This window comes from Perna viridis, chromosome 5 (assembly GCF_037379345.1).
Source record: "Perna viridis isolate PV_CMFRI_1.1 ecotype Kerala chromosome 5, ASM3737934v1, whole genome shotgun sequence".
Taxonomy (NCBI): domain Eukaryota; kingdom Metazoa; phylum Mollusca; class Bivalvia; order Mytilida; family Mytilidae; genus Perna; species Perna viridis.
Window position 1 is genome coordinate 15980474 of NC_142449.1, and position 20312 is coordinate 16000785.

Here is a 20312-nt window from a genome sequence, read left to right on the forward strand (position 1 = left end):
CAACCATAAATCCAGCTGACTTGTCTAAACTTCCAAATCAATATTTCTCATCATTTAATGTTTACTATACTGCTAAACTTGGAGATGTCATATTATCTCTTCCTTTTTGACATTTGAAAATTATGAGAATGGTTTATTTGGCTTCAATATTACTAGTTACATAATACCAGCATTGTCTTATTACAATCTCAGTTGATATTCTAATTACAGTAAAACCATGGTTAACAGAACCCATGTTATTGAGAAGAGCTCTGGTTAGACAAACATTATTTTGATCAGTAAAACAACAAAGAAATTGTACTTAGGCCATAGCGCAATTACACAGCACTCAAACTCAGACAGATGTCCTGTTTGCAAGATGGTGACTACTGGTAAGACACACCTAGAGAACAACAATTTGTATTAAATCTTAAACAAAGGCATACTGAAATCAAACTTATTTCCACAAACTTCTATTTTTGCTAATTTCACAAGCAAGACAAAATCACAAAAATTACTGTCACAATGAAGTCCTTATGTTATGAAATACAGTGCACCCTCATTATATCGCCCCTATTTAATGGTGGTCCCTCACTTATCATCACACGTTTTAAGGTCCCTTTTTTCAAAGTTACTTAATTTATATATAAATATTTCCTTGATCTATCACCCACTACCATATTGCCAAAATTTGGCCTGGTTCCAAAGGTGTCAATAAATCCAGGATGCACTGCACAATTTAGACAGTGCGTTAGTCGTGAAATACATGTACTTGTATATAGAAGTGAAATGAAATTGATATCATGAAACACAAAAATAAGTATCCTCGAAATTGTTTTGGTTACAATAAAGCTTAAAAAAATTCATCAGACAGACATAGTACAACAGTAAAAATATTATGCCCTCATGTTCAGACAGGACCATAAAAGAGAAGGTCAAGGTCATATGTTTAGATAGATTTCACAATGAATCAAAAACAAATCCTTCCAATCCATTTTTAGACATTCAAATATTTACATGACTGTGGACATGTCTAAGGAATTATAAGTTAGAATTCAGGCTTTATATCAAATTTGCTCAATTGTTAACCATGGTTTTGAATTTTGCCATTAGCAAGAATATGATACCTCACAATGACACTGCAATGGTGAATTCCTGATGGAAGAGGGCAGGGTCTGGGCCAGCTATTTTTTCGAAGTTTCGGGATTAAAAACTGCACTTTAAGACATAAAAACAAAACTCCAATTATCCTCACTTTTCTGTCACTTGGTGCAGACCAAGTCTTGTTTTTGTGCATCAGTGACTTCTTGGAAAATACAATATTTTAATTGAACATATTATATTTACTGATAATTCATTTTACCAACTACCCTACACTAATACCAATTTTTCCTAGACTGACTTTCCAAAGGACAATAAAAAAAAAACAAATTGTAAATTTGCTTAATTTAATTTTAGAATGGTGCAGGTTGGTATAATGATCTGCAAATTAGTTTATAATGTCCTTAGCATTCTATGAGGAATTTATGGTTGTTAAGGTTTAGACATTGTTACTTTGTAACAGGAGACTTCAGCTCATAAATTATAGTTACATAAGGATTGCAATTGGTACTGTATTATGTACTAATCATTTTGCTCTACCTACATTGTATTTTTACATAACTATAGCCCTTTCTGAATTTGGAGAAATCCATCAATTCTTCAACTGAATCAAGAACTATAACTCTTGTAAAAAGCCTGTTTCATATATATCTTTTATCACAATCATGTGATCAAATAAGACAGGTTATGTAGTCTGTAAGTGTTTCTGAATTAAAATATAAAGTGATTTTTTTTTCCGACACAGTTGGTATAGTTTCACTTTTTACGCTTTGACCTTAAAGACGCTCTTCCATGGAAACGCAAGTCACCTGATCTAAATTCTGTTTCTCGATTGACCAAATACTTAGTGGCGTTCAAAAAACTGTCTCGGAAATTCAATTTGTGTGCCATGTATTATTTCCTGAATGAAATGTAGAAAATTACAAGCAAAAAGAACAAATTTTACTGTGTCGGCTATCATTTTTATAAACAGTACTTGTTTAGTTTTAGACATGCACGTATCTTCCACCTTCTGTCTGATATAAAGTAGCAGTCCTGATAAGAATCATGCAATTCATGGTTGGAAAGCCTACATATATTTATTTTTGATATTTTGCTTACAATTGTATAGTAAACAGAAACCAACATGTGGCTTTTCATGTAACCCTTGTACTTAGGAGATAAAAATTAAATAGACTGTACTGTAGAATTCAAAATTAAGGGAGATAACTCTGTAAATGACACTAAAATACACAAAAAACTGTTGGATTTTTAATGTAGTTTACCTTCAAATAGCAGACTGATTATACATTTCATCATACAGACCTATAAAGCAAATTAATAAGCAAAAAAAAAAATGTGTTGCCTTTATTTGAGGTGTATCACATATTACAGAATTGGCATGATTCTTATAAAGACTACTACTTAAGTAGCACTCCAGCTAAGGATCATGCAAAATGTGATTCATGGGTAAAAATCCTACATATTTTTATTTTTGACATTTTGTTGAAATTTCATAGTAAACAGAAACTAACATGTGGTTTTTCACATAACCCATGCTCTGGGAGATAAAAATTATATAGAATGCACTGTAGATTTCAAAATTAAGGGAGATAACTCTGTAAATGATGCTCAAATACAATAGAATCTACTGGATTTTCAATGTTGATTATCTCCTAAAAGCAGGCAGATTTGAATGAATAATTACACATTTCATAATATAGACCCATAAAACAACTTAATTACAAAAAAAAACAATATGTAGCCTTTTTTGGGGTGTATCACATTTTTCAGATTTTGCATGATTCTTAGAAAGACAACTACTTAATAATGACAGCTATTTAAAAAAAATGACATTATTAATTATATAGATACCTCAGCTAACTGGTCAAACCTTCCAAAGAGCTTGTTTAACAGGTCTATAAGCTCGCTAGGACTTTCACATTTGGCTGATAATGGTGTAAAGTTCACAATATCTGCATATAGGATGCTGAAACAAAGAAAAACCATGAACATATTACCTTCTAAAATTATATGAAACTTTCTTAACTTCATGTCATTCTGAATATTAATTAGTTTGAAAGGAGAGGTGTTTTTTGGTTCCAAATGGATAGAAACTTGTATAAAGAAACATACAAAAATTGACTGGTGACCAGGCCATTAAAGATAAGTTCAATGTTGAAGATCTTTGACCCCTTATTTGACTGGTGTACAGTGGTTAAGAATGTGGAAAAATGTGGAATCAGAATGTTGTCATACTTAATGTAAAAGTCAAGCGTTGAACATGTATCAGGGAATAATCATCCCAAGTGTCAAGGACTCTCCAATTTCAAAGAGACAGCTGAGAAACAAGAAAAAAAGAGAACTCAATATTCAAAAAGAGAACTCCAATTTCAAAGAGACAGCGGAGAAACAAGAAAAAAAGAGAACTCAATATTCCAACAACATTGCTAAACTGAGTTTTCAACTTTTACGCCATATATTGATTCATTCAACTTTTAGGCCATATATTGATTCATTCAACTTTTAGGCCATATATTGATTCAATTTCACAGGTCATTTTCAATTTTAATCTGGAATTTAGCAAATGGTCCTATCTAAAATGATCCCTACAATTTCCAACCTAGTTCCTATTTTTCTCTACTTATTATATATCGTATAAAGAAAGCAGAGGAATAAGTAAAGGATGTTAGCTTTAAAAAAAAACAAGATATATATCACTTGATCTATTTCCTGTAATCATGATTTTTCTCATACACTTACATCCTCAAATTTATTTTTAAATATACAAGTGTTAAACAATATTCTAGGAAAAACTGGGAAGTTGTTCTGGTGATTATACAAACTACCGCATTCCACATTCAACGTGTCATAGTTTTTCTTTCCTCGTTTGTCTACCCTAGACTTGACTTTTTGTATCACGCTAGAACTCTAACAAATAGGCTTCTGGAACAGGGTTATGTTGCTACAAGATTGAAGTTATCACTACAGAAGTTTTATGGTCGTCATCATGAACTCGTGGATCTTTATGGTGTATCCATCAGCACCATGAAAACTGATTTATTCAATGGGTCATAGTTTTCCTTTCCTCTTTGTCTACCCTAGACTTGACTTTTTATGAGCAACTTGACAGGTGTTTCTAGAAAAGCAGAGGATGCTTACCATACCTGTGCACCAGATCCTTGCTCCCAGTTTTTAGTGGAGTCTGAGTTGCTCATTTACTTTTCTTACTTTGTATGTATTATTTTAGTTACTTTATGTTCTTTGTTGTGTTTTCTATGTCTGGTCTTTGTCCTTGGATTACATTCTTTCGACTTCTGCTAGAATATTGGTTCCCTTGATTACTTTTCAAAAAAAAAACTACTGAATGCTAAAACACTGTTTACAAATATTACTAGAATATATGGGTAATACACATTACTGTATTAAGTATGAGTTAGTGGCAAAAAAAAAAATACTGGAGCATCAATAATGGAACAACTCAGATACATCAAAATTAAGTTGTTCAAAATATATACTATCATAAACGTAGAGAACAAAATAATATACAATTACATATAAAAACGTGAAGATAAGGTAAACAAGACATTACACAAAACGTGAAGATAAGGTAAACAAGACATTACACAAAACATGAAGATAAGGTAAACAAGACATTACACAAAACATGAAGATAAGGTAAACAAGACATTACACAAAATACTAAAGCACTAGCAATATCAAATCCCTAAAAGAACCAGTAGAGAAACCAGATGCTTTAGAATGGTAATAATGTCCTGTCACGCCAGCAGCACTTGTAACGATGCAAGTGAGAGAAATCTGGTATGATTTAGCTGCCTGGATACACTGTCAAGACAGAGTCATGGTTATGCTTAAGAAGCTCTTTATTTATCATCTTGAAATCTAAAAAGTTCCAGTTTTATAAAGTAATGAAGGATTACAAATCCTTAAAAGTAAATGCAATATAAACTTGTAATCAATTTGGACCAGCATTAAATTGTTAACACTACCTTATGAAAGCTTAAAACTGTAAGGCTGATTGGCACTTTCATGATCATCTGGAAGCCCACAAAGTCCCCCCTTCTAAACAATGAATTCAATGTGCATTGTAATTGAGCTGTGACTTAAACTTTATGGATTAGTTTTGAAGAAAAAATTTCACAGTGTCTTTTTTTATTATATCATCGGGAAAACAAAAGTGTGACAGGTGAAAAGAAGACAGGATGAACAAACAGAAAAGATGATCACATTATACTCCTGACTCTAATTGAATGGAATAAAACAAATAAAACTAGAAATAATGTGAGCAAGTTCACAAAGAGAATGTCCCTGTTTCAAATGGAATATAATGTATATTATGAAATCCTTAAATTGGATTAACTCCCTATGGAGTCCCTGGACAGTAATCATATTTCTTCATGGGAACCATCCTACAAAATTTCACCAAGATCATTAAAGTAGTTCATGAGAAGTTGTGCTTACAAGATTTTAATACGTAAAAACTTTTAGTTAGAATGTCTTCTGTAGGAGTCTTCCAAAAGTAATTATATTTTTTCATTAAACCCAACTTTCTACCAAATTTCATCAAAATCCCTAAAGAAGATAAGGAGGAGTTGTTTGAAATGGGATTTGCTAAAAATTAAAGATAATTTGTATTTCATGTTTTGTAGAATTTATAAAAATGGTGCAATATTTAATATCTGAATCAAATTCAGACAAATTTGTGTTAAACAAATCATAACTACAAATGGGATGGAGCTGAAAATCAAATGTGATCTGTATTTTATTGTACTAAAAAAATGTACAATGTTTGCAAAAAAAATCATATAATTTGTTCTATAGTTACCACCTGAAAACCACCAGCAAATGGACAGATGGACAGACATGTACCTGTCAGTTGAAAGAGAATATATCACACAATATCTTACTACTTTATCTTAAGGGATATAAATATAAGGAATTTCATTAATGCAGTGTATGGGATAATTTAATAAGCATGTTTTTGTGCATGTACAAGTTAAATAAAGACCATTTATTCCTCATTACAATAGAAAATTTTCTTTGCCCAACCTGCACAGTGGCTCATAGGACAGTACAAACTTAAATCTGTGATATTGAAACTGTGATATAAAGCAACATATGTGATACAGTTTATGCGTGCATTATGTACTAATCTTTTCATGAATGTATTTATATTTGAATTTAATTATAGTTTTTTGTTTATAAAATCAAACATGAATGGTAAATAGTTATTGAAATATCATTATTGTATACATTTACTGTTTTAACTTGAAGAAAACTATAAGTTATCTCCCCTTATTGCAAATCTTTTAAAATATGGCTTAAAACTTAGGGTTCTATGACCCTGACTTCTGTTTAGACTTTACCATTATAATCATCATGAATGTAAATTGGGCCTTAAAATAAATCCATGACTTACTCCTTTATTTCATTGATAAAGAATGATCCCATAATAAATATATTGGCTATATTGGAATTATCAGGGAGTCTCATAATGGGATATAGAATATAAACATCACATAATAAGTAGAGTAATCCATCACTGTTTTAACAAGAAAATAATACTTGACACAACCCTATAGTATAAAATTAGTAACATTCAATAAACACAAGTTCAAGAGGAAGACAATCACAGGGATTCTTTAATGTTCTCTAAATATATTATTTAAATGTAGGTTAGAACAGAATGCCGCCAACTTTCACTGTGTTAGACTCATCAAATCACACATTCAGGTGGTGTAAAAAGTCTATAAAACAACCAATGCATGCCAGAAATTCTTACTTAATACTTCTTATTTCCTCTATGTAAGACAATAAACTAATAATAAGACATGAGAAAATAGGCAAGGGAGATAACTTTCTTCTGTGTAATGAATTAATGAAGTTAGAGGAGTCACAGTAATAGGCTTTTACTATTTCTGATGCTCTTATCTTCTTCATTAATGCAAGTAAACTAATAAGAAGGATGATTGTCTGTTTCTTACATGTCCCTGGACACTTTGATACAAGGGTGCGCTCTATTCATGTGCTAGAATAGAGTAGTTAAAGAAGAGTGAAATGCACATCAAAACTGATCAGATCCATCAATATTTCATTTCTGAGCGGAAAATGATCATTAACAGCATCAAAAATACACTTGTGCCTAGAAACTGGTAATGAGAGAAGGGCATTGTAATATACATGAAGAACTATGATCTGAAGATAATGGTAAATAATTTCTCAACTACAATTTACAAACTATTTGGAGACAAGTAGATAAATAATTAAAGGATCTATCAGACCTACAATTTGACACTTTTCCAAGATTTAATTCTACTATGAACAATCAATAGCTAACTTAATACTATCAAAACACACTATATCGGCCATATGTTGTGACTTTTTCTGCACTTTCAGAAAGAGGCTATATAAACAAACACTACACTATCCTGATCTTCCTATAACCATTAAATGTTTGACAATCAAGATTTAAAGTATTGTTTAACAAAGAATACTCCAAGAATATGTGCCAGGTTTGAAAAGTTTTTTTTGTGAACGAAATATCTAAAATTGTAGCACATCCAAACAAAACAACAAAAACATGTAATGCAGGTGTACAATCCAGATTGAGAGAAAATAATGTAATAAAGTCATTAAAAACACAATTGGCATAATCATCTTCAATGTTTTTGTAGGAAACAGAAAATTGATTGCAACATATTTTTCAATCTTTATCTAATTAAAATGCTTTTCAATAATGAATTTAGTTTATGCCAATGAGAGCATTAAGTTTCATAGAGCATGTAACCATTTAATTTCAATAAAGATCACTGCTGCCAAAATATCAGATTAGATTTCAAAAGCTAAAGATAACCACATTCATTTTACATTATCTAACTCAGTTAAACCATCAGATTCAAACTTTGAAATTGTGATTTTCAATCACATTTTAACCACAAATAAAAAGGTGCACCTTGAAAATGAGTATTGTCCCTAAATTTCACATAGCTGTCAAAACTAATCAGTAGGATTAGAAATAACATAATCTCCAATTACCCCTGCCAGTTTCGAATTGGCAGGGGCAGGTCAATTTCCAAAAGGCAACTGGGCAAGTGCAATTTTTTTTCTCTTGCATGAAAAATAAATTGAATATACAAACACTTATTTGTTTACACAGAGAATAAAAAAAATAATTTAAATGCCAGGAAAAGCATACAATGCAAAATTTTGCACCATCTGGTTGCCTTGAGTGTCCCCCCCCCACCAAGACACCCTGCAGTAAGTCCACATCACCTATATGAGGTGCTGCAAGCAGATTTACAATTTTCAGGACAACTATAAACAAATGAAAGCAAGTCAAATTGAATTGTCAACCGCCTCCTTGGCAAGTAAATTAAAAAAATTTTAATTATAACCCTTTGTCTAAATGTGTATCATTTTGTTGTAATTTTTATATCCTAGTACTGTTTCATACCATTTATCATTATTTATTTTTAGATGTCTTTTGGTACAGTTCAAGATCAACTATTAGACTTATTTCTCCATTGACATTGTAATGCTTTACTGCTTCAAACTAAGAATCAATGGTACAAATGTTAAAATGATTTTTTGTGCAAAATTCAGGATCTTAAAAATATATAATATTCTATATACCTGACATCCTGGTAATGTTTTTCCACATAAAGTTCAGGATTTTTGTTTGTTTGATTCAACATTTTATCTGTAATGCCTCCTTTCATCTCTTCAACAACATCACCAGGTATACAACAGTTTAACAATTCATCCTACAAAAAAACACACAATTTTTCTCTTCAGGAAAATGTTGTAATATAACCTGCAACTATGTCTGTTGATCTACTATAGTCAGTATTGAGTTGATGACCTACCATTGACCAACACTTCAGATCTAACATTTGCCTTAGAAACAAGTGGATCCCCAAGTTGTCATCTTAGATACAACACCACTTCAGATCTAACATATTCCATAGAAACAAGTGTACCCCAAAGTTGCCATCCTAGATATACCACTATTTCAGATCTTACCTTTTCCTAAGAAACAAATGGACCCCCCAAGTTGTCCTACTAGATATACCACCACTTAAGATCTAACTTTTTGCCAAAAGACAAGTGGATCCCCAAGTTGTAACCCTAGTTGTACCACCATTTCAGATCTAACATATTCCTTAGAAACAAGTGTACACCAAAGTTGCCATCCTAGATATACCACCATTTCAGATCTTACCTTTTCCTAAGAAACAAGTAGACCCTCAAGTTGTCATACTAGATAAACCACCACTTCAGATCTAACCTTTCCTAAGAAACAAGTGTACCTCAAGTTATCATCTTGGATATACCACCATTTCAGATTTAACCTTTCCTAAGAAACAAGTGGACCCTCAAGTTGTCATCTTAGATGTACCACCACTTCAGATCTAACCTTTCCTAAGAAACAAGTGGACCCCAAGCTGTCATTCTAAATATACCACCACTTTTAACCTATTTCCTAAGAACAAGTGGGCTCCAAAGTTGTCACTGAAGTGATACATCCAGTTAGATCCAACTTATTCTATGAAAACAAGAGGCTCCCCAATGTTGGTATCTCTGTGGTATCATTGTTTAGATCCAACCTTTTCCAATGAAACATGAGGGTCCCCAAAATTATGAGCCTAATAATACCAACACTTCAAACCAACCTATTCCAAGATAACAAGAGGCTACCGAAAGTTGTCAGCCTACTGGTTACATCATAAAGATCCAACCCATTCCCACGAAAACATATAAAGGCTGCTAAGTCGTTAACCTCAAAGAACTCAGTAAACCAGAAATATGTGACTGATAGAAAAAGAAGAGAAAATGTACAAATTATTAAAACTAATATTAAAAACAAAACATTGAAATACCTTAAGCAACTAAAAAAGATTCCAGTCTGCAAGAGGTTATCAGGGGCAGATCCAGGATTTGAGTTTAGGGGGGGTGTTAATTGAATTACATGCCGTGCAAAGCAAGGCAAAAAATATTATGGGGTGAAACTTGCGGTGAAAATTTTTTTTCTTGCCAATTTATGGGGGGCGTACGCCTGGTACGCAAGTCCTTGGATTCAAGCCTGGTTATACTAAACTTCTCACATAGTACAAAGAAAGGTCTTGCCTCAAATATTTAGTGAATTAAAATAAAAATGGAACTGTCTTCAACACACAACAAAGCATCAGAGGTTGTTGTATAAAGTGACCGTATTAACACAATTATAGTCCTATTCAAATTACAAATTATCAACATATGATACTACCCATTTATGGCTTATGAGTTTGAGGTCGGTTACTTGGAAACCCAATCCTCATCCATATTTTCTTAGAAAATTTTGTTAATACAGTAAATTCATGCACAATTTGGGCAAAAATGAGCAAACAGTAGCCTGTAACCCATACTTCCATTTTTTTATTTGACCCTATCTAAATGTATCCACACTCATCACACCATTTATGGGATATTACTCGAAAGGATTTAGCATTCTACAACCAGATGAAGACAAATTGGATCTGTAGTCATCAGCAATAACAAACACAATGTAAAGATAACAGAGAAAATCTTCTCATATAATGAGACATAAGAACGAACGTAAGGATGATTGATATTAATTGACAAATTCTTCTTGAAAGGGTTTTCCCTGTAATGAAATTAGGACTCAAGTGAAGATGCAAGGTGATGAATAATTGGTCTGTATACTATCTCTAATATGTAGATCTTTGTTGGATGTTGCTTCTTGTCATTTCCTATTGAATGTCCAGTATTGTCAAAAATTACATGAAAAATCACATCAATAAATCAAGTCAATGTGTTGTCAAGGATTTCATCTTAATTTCTATTCACTAAAACTACCAAATACTGAAAAATCCCATTCTAAAGGTTTCTGATTAATCTATACAGGCCAAAAGAAACAGACAGTTATTTGCATCCATTAGTTTTCATAAATGTAAAATAATGAACTAGTACATCATTTTACTGTAAATAATTACATTGTTTTTTCTACCAGAAGACATCTTTCAGATCTAAATTTCACACCTGCAAAACATCCCACAACAGGGGGAGATTCCCACAAAATAAATGAAAATTTGTAATCTCCCACATAAAATTGTAGAACCTGTGGGAGGTTTTGGTTAAAATTACTATATTTTCTATGAAAAATACTGAATAATTAAATTTTCACATAAAAAAAATGCTTTTCTGTAAAAACCTCCAACATTAAACAGTATCAATGTTGGAGAATATCATACATGTATTACACGTATAAAATTCAAAGCAGCTGTTAGGAATGTTCAGTAAGTTGAAAACATTGTATCTTTTAAATTAAACAAAGTATTACACAAATAAAAACAATGATCCATCATTTCATTTATTATATGCCTAACAAAGAAAAGGTCAAAAATAATTTTAGTCAATAATGTGAAGAATGTTGATTGTAGAACAGTTGTATGTGAACGGTTGCTCCATAATTATTCCAATACATGAGAAGAGGGATAAAAAATAACCAGTTTTGTGTTAATTAAATGCAAAATAGCATATCTGAAGTGCTGCCAACCTTAACATATGCTTAATTATTTTGTTAATAAATCTGGACAACAAACACTTTTACAAAAAAACACAATTTAGGTTTGACAGGATTTTCATTTTTCATAGCTAGAAAAATAAATGATGAAATAGATGATTTATTCATTTTTTTTACATGGCAATAAAAGTTGGTAAATAGACATGCTTTAAAGAGATGAGGAAGGACCCAAGAACCAAACATTTGGCCTTAGTTACACACCTACCCTTTGGTTATTTTCCCATTCTAGCTTTTTCTTCACCTGTATCATACTTCTGGCTTCTAAAAATGTGTGCCTATGGTGCAGATCTGTTAGGTATTTATGCCCTAATCCCATCATATTGGCACTCAGTAATATCACAAAATTTGAGACCAGCTGAAATAATAAGTAAAAAATGAGAGATTTTCATTCACAGAAAAAATATGCATCAACAACACAATAAAAATCACAGTGCTTATTAACAATTCATTTACAGTTAACTAAAAAATTATGTAGAACAATTTTAGGCAAATGTTGTGCTTGACTTATACAGATGGAGGGAGTTTCCAAGATGCAACCCATTTGCATGAGCAGCATCTCTACTTAACTAAATTATTACCAGCATTTAATGCCTTCATACACCATGTAAGTAGCATGTTAAAAAGCCAGAATATGGTAACACTAAAGCTAAAACATGTTTCCCCTGAAATAACAACTATTCACTTCATCATTTATTCAAAATATCCCTTTGTGTACTAACCCTGCATTAAGTAATGTTAATAGCTCTTACCAACACTAATACAAAAGAATGCCTGGTGACATACATAATTTACTTACAGTCCACTTAAAACTATATAATACTATTTCTCTGAGAGTAACTGACCGGAACAGAAAAAAAAACATTTTTTCTAATTTTGGAGCAACTAAGTAAATTAGTTGAGAAGTCTTCTACAAGACTTTCACCAGAGGAGTTGAAGCCTTCTCTTCAGATTACACATCATTACATAGATTCAATTACCTAAATCTGATCTCAGCTAAAAGCAGGAATTACAAAGACCTTAGCTTAAACAAAAACATGATTGGAGAGGCTAATGGATTATTTCTGTTATTAATGCCACAAATTATTTACCTTCATCAATCTACAGTTATATCAAGAGTAAGATATTTCTTTACTAATCCAGAGAAATATAATGAGTAAACTGAAGTTGACCCCAATCAGTTTCTTACGATATTAATGAAAATAATTGTGGACAGACCAATTATGGCAAGAGCTGATGCTAGACATTTATGTAAATTTCATTACCAACAAGGCTTTTTCAGGTATTAGAGGTATGAACAATTTGTGGAGATCAATCAGGCCCAAGTATGTGGTCATTAAACTGTTGATTAGTTTTTGTTATATATATACATATGTATGTATGAACCATAATCAAGAACTAGTCCATCAATTTTTACTGCTTATCTTTAGCACTGAAATTATACTTAATTCAAAATAAGATCTTTTCAACAAGTAAGTATAACAAATATAAGGTCTCCATAACCTCTAAAGAGTCTCAAAAGGTCACAAAAGAGCAGTGCATCTTTTTTTTTAAATATATATAAAAATTAATTGTTTATTTCCATATAGCATCATTGGATAGATTTTTATCTACATTACCATGTCAAACTCATTCCTTTTTTTTTTGGTTAGCAAATTTAATTTTGTAAATTTTAAGTCTTATTTAGGCACAAAATTACAACTAATAGCTTTGAAACCCTTCTTCTTGTTGACTCCCTATATTCAAAATCCCTACCATATATGATTTCAACAGTGACCCTTCTTTCTGTACAGTACAACAACCCTGATCCTCTATAGAAATATCTTATCACCTCTAAAATTACCTCAGTGAAGAAGTGATCCCTTGGTGACAGGATACCAGATGTAGTTATTTGGATGGCAACAGACAATCCACCAAAACAAAGAGAAAGTAACTTGGATAATGGTAACATCACATGACACATAAAAATTACAAAAAATATCACAGCTACATCATCCGTTGTCCTTGAACGGTGTGGAAAATGGAAGTATACGTTGGATATCAACAACAGCAGTATCCAAACTACTATAGAAATCCATGTGGAATATTTTAAAAAGACAGAACTTTTCAATACACATAGTAAAACTGCAACTAATGCAATCTGTCCAAGCACTAAAACTGACTGTGAAATTCTGTAGTCCTGATTGCTGAAACTCTGTGAAAAAAAAAAACAAAACATGTACAAATATGGAAAACATTCAAAAGGTAAAGTATTTCATCTTATTGATAAATAATTGTAAATGCCAAGGAAGGAACTATGAGGAACATTAACCTTGCTTTGAACTACAGTAAATTCTGAAATAATTGTGTGTATTTTTTATTGCAATTTTATCCTTTCAGTCAAAAATGTTATTTCAAATTTTTGCAACTTATGAGAAATAATCCACATCAGTAATGTTAAAAAAATCCACAATGCAAGTTTTTATCATTGGTGTTACCTTTTTTGCAATACCCTATGATTTCAGTGTTATGATATAATGCTGGAGTGTGTTTAACATTTTGCATTCAACAGCATATTTTACAGCAATGGTATATACATGTTTTTTCATATATTTTTTCAGATTTATAGCAGAACTTATCCAGATTTATAGGAGAACTTATCAGGGTAAGTTTTTTAAGTCTGGTAGAACCTAACTTGACCGAAGATTTCTCTTGATAGTAGCTGACAAAAAGCATGGCTGTGATGGTGTAATAGTAGGGACCTCTTACTTTTCAAGCAAATCACAAATAAACATCCACATGCATACAAATTAAGCACTTAACATTTTCATTTTTTTCCAGAAACATAATATTATTTAGTCTTTATTCTTCAACACGCAACTAGTTCCCCAATCCCATTTTAATAAGAACACTTCATTTTTTTTGCTAGGCAGTTAGGCAAATGTTTGGCCTTACTTATTAATAAAATTGAATTAATCAAGCATTATACTACCAGTGTATGGTGCTCAATATTTTAAATGGACATTAATGACTTATATAGTAACATACAGCTTATTGTGACATTTTGATTCTTAAGTTCATGACACTGTTACATTTTATCAAGGTCATCCAATATCCTGCAAATATCTATATTTATATTCAGCATGAAACCCAATATAATATAATTCTCGTAACTTATGTAAAATGGTACCTAATATTCTGCAATATAAGAAAAGGACTTACAAAAAACATTTAAGTTTTTTGTGTAATTCCATTCATAACATGTGAGTATATTACGTAAGGATGAGAAAAAATAACATTATATTGTCTCTGTTTTGATCACAGTGAGATATAAATAAATCACCATCAATACCCAGTAGGAGAAAAATACATCAAGTTAAGTAGCTGTCTTTGTAAGAATCATGCAAAATCTGAAAAATGTGATACACCCCAAAAAAAGGCTACATATTTTTATTTTTGTATTATGGGTCTATACTATAAAATGAGTAATTATTCATTCAAATCTGCCTGTTCTTACGAGATAATCAACATAGAATGTCCAGTAGATTCTATTGTATTTGAGCGTCATTTACAGAGTTATCTCCCTCAATTTTGAAATCTACAGTGCATTCTATATAATTTTTATCTCCTAAGAGCACGGAATATATGAAAAACCACATGTTATTTCCTGTTTACTATGACATTTCAAACAAAATATCAAAAATAAAAAAATGTAGGCTTTTTATCCATGAATCACATTTTGCATGATTCTTAGCTGGAGTGCTACTTAAAACAAAATCTTATGTAACACATTTGATAATGATTGTTTGATTGTAAAGTTTAATTACCATTGGTAGGTATATCATGCATTTCAGGACAAGGGCCTCTTGACTAAAATTATTTTAGGCTTTGCCTATGAGGGATGAAGCTATATGTGTATACAAATTTAAAAGTTAGTCAAGCATTGCCATCCTGGTATGGACAATATTAATATACAAGAGTAAACCATTATACCTGTATCTGCCTCAAAAGTTCAAAAACTTCTGAATTATGTAAGTAGATGCCAAAGGGCATTCATCCAGTTAGTGGGTTACAGACTCCAGGGAGATTTTCATACATAAAACAGCCCTTTCAAGGTCTACTTAATATGTCCCAAAAAGGTTCTTATTTTTAAAGTAAAAACCTAGAAATGAAGCTAGAAAATAACAGTCATTTCCAACAGAATGATTTTGAACCATTCATGTTTAAGACCCATTACATATATAGGGGACATTAATGACACTGTCCCACGACATGTCCGAATCAAACCACTCCAAGCCAAACTTTTTCAGTAGGCAGACACTATCTAGATATCACTGCTTGTAAATTTATAGAAAAGCAGCAACCCAAAGATGTGTGATAGGGATAGGAATTATCAAGATCACTATATCATCACTAAACCTTCCAAAATCATGGATTAACAACTGCTGCCCCATACCAACAAGAAACCTGTTAGCTACTACTCACTCCCCCCCCCCCCCCCCGAAAATGTAACAACTGCTGCCCCATGACTAACAAGAAACCTGTTAGCTACTACTCACTCCCCCCCAAAATGTATTATTCCCTAAGTCAGTAAAGATAGAGTATGATATTGGACCACTAGCTCAGGTTATAGATGGAATGACAGACGGAAGGTCAAACAGAGCTAAACTGTATACCTTACTCTTCTTCGAAGCAGGGGTATAATTACATTAATATCTGTACAGCTTGACCTACACTCAACTACTATACTAAAATTTTCACAGTCCGCTATAATACCTATACTTATGACTATCTGGAAAAGGAGCTAACAAGTATAAACCTATATTCCAAATATATATGCAACAATTGTAAATATTAACCCCACCAAAGATTTCATGAGCCCTGTCCACAGTCAGGAGATGTTGGTCATTAAGGTTTCTATGTGTCGTTTTATTACTTTTTAGTTTGATTTTAAAGACTTGTCATTGTTCTATTACTACTTTCGTTGTCGGCACCTTTCAGAGCTTACTCAAAGATGTGTTTACACTTGTTGAAGACATCTTAGAGATCTCTAAAGGGGTTCATTATTCTGGATTTGTAATTGAATTTCACCATATCCATTCTTCTTTCCAGTATTAAATAATTATGTTTTTCAACAATAATGTTCACAAGATAAAACTCTACCTGATTGTTTCTACAAGTTTTACTTAATAATTAAATAAGTAGATCAAATGTGAAACTTTGAAAAATGTAGATTTTTTAGTACTTTGGAGTTTGGATATGATCTAGATAAATATAAATAAATAGTCAACTTTTTCAGTTCTTTACCATATCTACTAAACTGATGAAGGTTCTAATAGTTACAACAGTTATAAAAGTTATGATAGTAAATGTAGTTTGTTTATTACACTTCAATCCTAAAACTGTGCCTTTTGTTTGATGAATTGCTCTTCTGATATTTAATAATTAATTTTCTCCATAAATCAATCAATTAATAAAAACTAATTATAATTGACCATTGGTTGGTTGAGAGCATTTTTCAATATGGATTTTTTTATCCATAAGTTAGAGAAAAATCATCAGTGTTGTGCATCTGTTTCACAGAATTTTCTTCTCCTAAACAAAAACACAGGATTTTTTTTATTTCAGGAGACAAAGAGAATAACTGTGTTAATCATAACTGTTTTTTAATGCCCAGGCATGGCTTCCAGAACTCAAGTACTCATTTTGGTATTGAGGTGTATGCATTCTTTCACATCAACAACACAAAAATATTTGAACACACATTCCTAATTGTAATATCTTAACTCTTCTAATTTCCCCCTTTCCAAACCATCAAATTTTACAATACAACTAACAATGTAGCTAATAGCAGACTTCCTTTCCTAAAACCATTATTAATCTTTACCAATATTTCAATGTCAACTACATACAACTAGGCTGTTCTTTGGTAATTTTCAAAATCGGTACAGATCTCTTAATTAAAACATCAAAAGAAAATCCATATTTTTTTCTCTCTGATAAGGCATTAAAAGCCTGACATGAAATTCATCCTTTTAATTAGTAAAAGCATACTCAGAAAAAGGTCAGCTCCAATAAATTTGTCTTATTATGCTCTCAGTGAAAAACTTTATCTTAAAATGAGAGAATTTCAGCAATGGGGAAATCAATGCTCCTTCTATTCATATGTCATGTTACATATGTCAAAAAATCTTCCTGTTCTGATGATGTTAACATAGAATATTACTGATATTACTAGACCTATAACAAAGTTTGTTTTTTATCTTAATATCAATCTCCTCTAACAATAGTCTAGGGAGAGTAGATAACTGGCACATTTACAAAACAAGGATGTAAATCAAAAAGAATAAGTAAGTCTGAACCCTTTTTTAGTAACCTTTATGGACAACAAATCAAATTTGAGTTTATATGGTTACATTTATCAAAACAATTTGATTTTTGATGGACTAGGACTAGAATCATGGATAACAAATTCTACAGTATGTGCAGGTTTGTTGGAACCCCATAAGTAAAAAATGCTTTACCGGCTGCAGCATGATACAACCGCAGAAGTTGAATCCAAACCAGTTTGGCCAGTTAAGGATACAGCATTAATTTCTTACCTACAGATTATAAATGGCCAAAAAACTGAAATTTTTTAAATAAAAAAATTATATATTATAAATTAAACTAGGAAAACTGTTAGCAAAGCTCAATAATTGATACCTTCTACCCTCCTCAGAAACAATATTTGAAACCCCAAAAAGTCATTGATTCAGATGGAAAAACAAAATTAGAGATCCACAATGGTATGATGTGATGAAGAATGTGTGAAAGTTTCATCAAATTCCATTCAACAGTTTTTGATGAATTGTATAATGAAACATTGTCTCCTGGTCAACCAATGAAAAAAATCAAAGCTTTGCAGAAAGGGGGTTTATTAAAAACAAATACCCAGTACTCCATACTGAAACATGTTTTACAAAAAAAACTTAGTGCCTCAGAGAAAAACAAATTATACAATGTCCTTTATCAAATATGGGTTTATATAAATGTTGGAAATTGAGTGTTACAAATACATGTTAAACAAGCCATGTATTCCTATGGAATATTGAAATCCAACTGTATCTAGTTTTTATTTTAAAAACATATATGAAAATCAATGTATTTCAGCCCTGAATACCTCAGTTACATCTTACAAAATTTAGAAGGTGCACTTAATAAACTTGAGGATAGCCAGACTGTTAGTCATGGTGGCATAAAAAGGCCTATTTAAGGCCTCTGTTTGGCCACTATTTTCCAAAGGGTTAGCATCTTAATCCCCTACATCAATCCTTCATTTTGTGTTAAAGAACCTTGTAGTCTAGGTAACCCCAGAGTCAATATTTCGAGGGGGTCAAAATATCAATGACACCAGGCTTGTAGTACAATTTCATTGAGATCAATCACTTTTACTAATGATTTTGGTAGAAATCCTGAAAAATGAAAAATGTGTTTTTGACGTTGACTTCCAAACAACAAAGGTCATAACCCCCAAAATTAATCCCAGCATGATCTGTGTGGTGCAGAACATAAGGGTACAATTTCATAAGCATTCCATTCACTTAAGCTTAGTATTATAAAAATAAATTCTTGATTTTGGCCCTTTTTTGGCTGCTAATTCATAAACTGTTAAGGCCATCATCTTTTAAATCAATACTGACCTTCCTTTTTTGGTTTGGACCTTGCTTGTAATTTATTAATATTCATCAACTAACATTCAAGTTATTGCACAAAAAAACAAGTGCCTTCAGACAGATTGGCAATGATGTGAACATCAGCACCATACCATTATACACCCACAGTCCCAGTGATAGGAAACAAGCAATCAAGTAATTGTAACTTTTCACAAAGAGTTTCAAATATTTAGATATTATGAATATAACATTTTCCTTCTTTCATTTTAACTTTACAAATAACTTTGCCTGAAGCCTTTTGTGAATTGCAAATAAAACCAGCAAAAAAAAATGAAATCATTCAATATTCATCGTAACTATAAATGTAAAGTGAAAACAACTCAAATCAGTCCACACAGAAAGAGACCAAAATGAATATTTCATCCAGATATGATACTTCTGAGATTTTAACGAGTTGCCAGGATATACAAAATTTTGATAGGATAAATCTGGTAAAATCATTAATTTAATATTTTTCTGAGCATAAAACAATTGGTGTGAAAAAGATGTACATGTACTGGTACATCTCATGCATAATTAATGTTTACTTTTCAGACGTATTTAACATATATGCATACTGGGTACTGTAATTATATCCCTGTAAATTGCATATCATGTTTCATAATAGAAATCTAAAGTCAGTTCTGTTGTTCATATCCATGATTTACTGTGTAGTAACAAACATATGCTCAGAGATCAACAAATGACACTTACTGGCAAAAATAAAAATGACGTCATTAAAGACTTACATTCACAAATAATTTTCATTCCACTGATTCAGCTTAATTCCCTATATCAATCCCAAACCTTCATTTTGTGTTAAAGAACCTTTTAGTCCTGGTATACCCAGGGTCAATATTTCGCAGGGGTCAAAATATCAAATGACACCAGGCTTGTAGTACAATTTTATGGAGAACAATCACTTTAACTCATGTTACATTTACAGGTAATTTTTACTCCACTGATTTAGCTTTTTTAAA

At 31.6% G+C, this 20312-nt stretch overlaps 1 protein-coding gene across 5 annotated transcripts in view; it reads right to left on the bottom strand.

Moving 5' to 3' along the window:
* LOC148616243 (adenylate cyclase type 2-like) overlaps positions 1-20312 on the bottom strand; it is a 67175-nt gene that overhangs the window by 29288 nt on the left and 17575 nt on the right. For all 5 annotated transcript variants that reach the window (XM_088583101.1, XM_088583102.1, XM_088583105.1 and 2 more), the window contains 4 exons: positions 13503-13853; positions 11868-12017; positions 8713-8843; positions 2935-3049 (listed from right to left, as the gene is read on the bottom strand). In XM_088583101.1, the coding sequence (XP_088439227.1) occupies positions 2935-3049; positions 8713-8843; positions 11868-12017; positions 13503-13853 (747 nt within the window). The remainder of the gene's footprint in view (positions 1-2934; positions 3050-8712; positions 8844-11867; positions 12018-13502; positions 13854-20312) is intronic.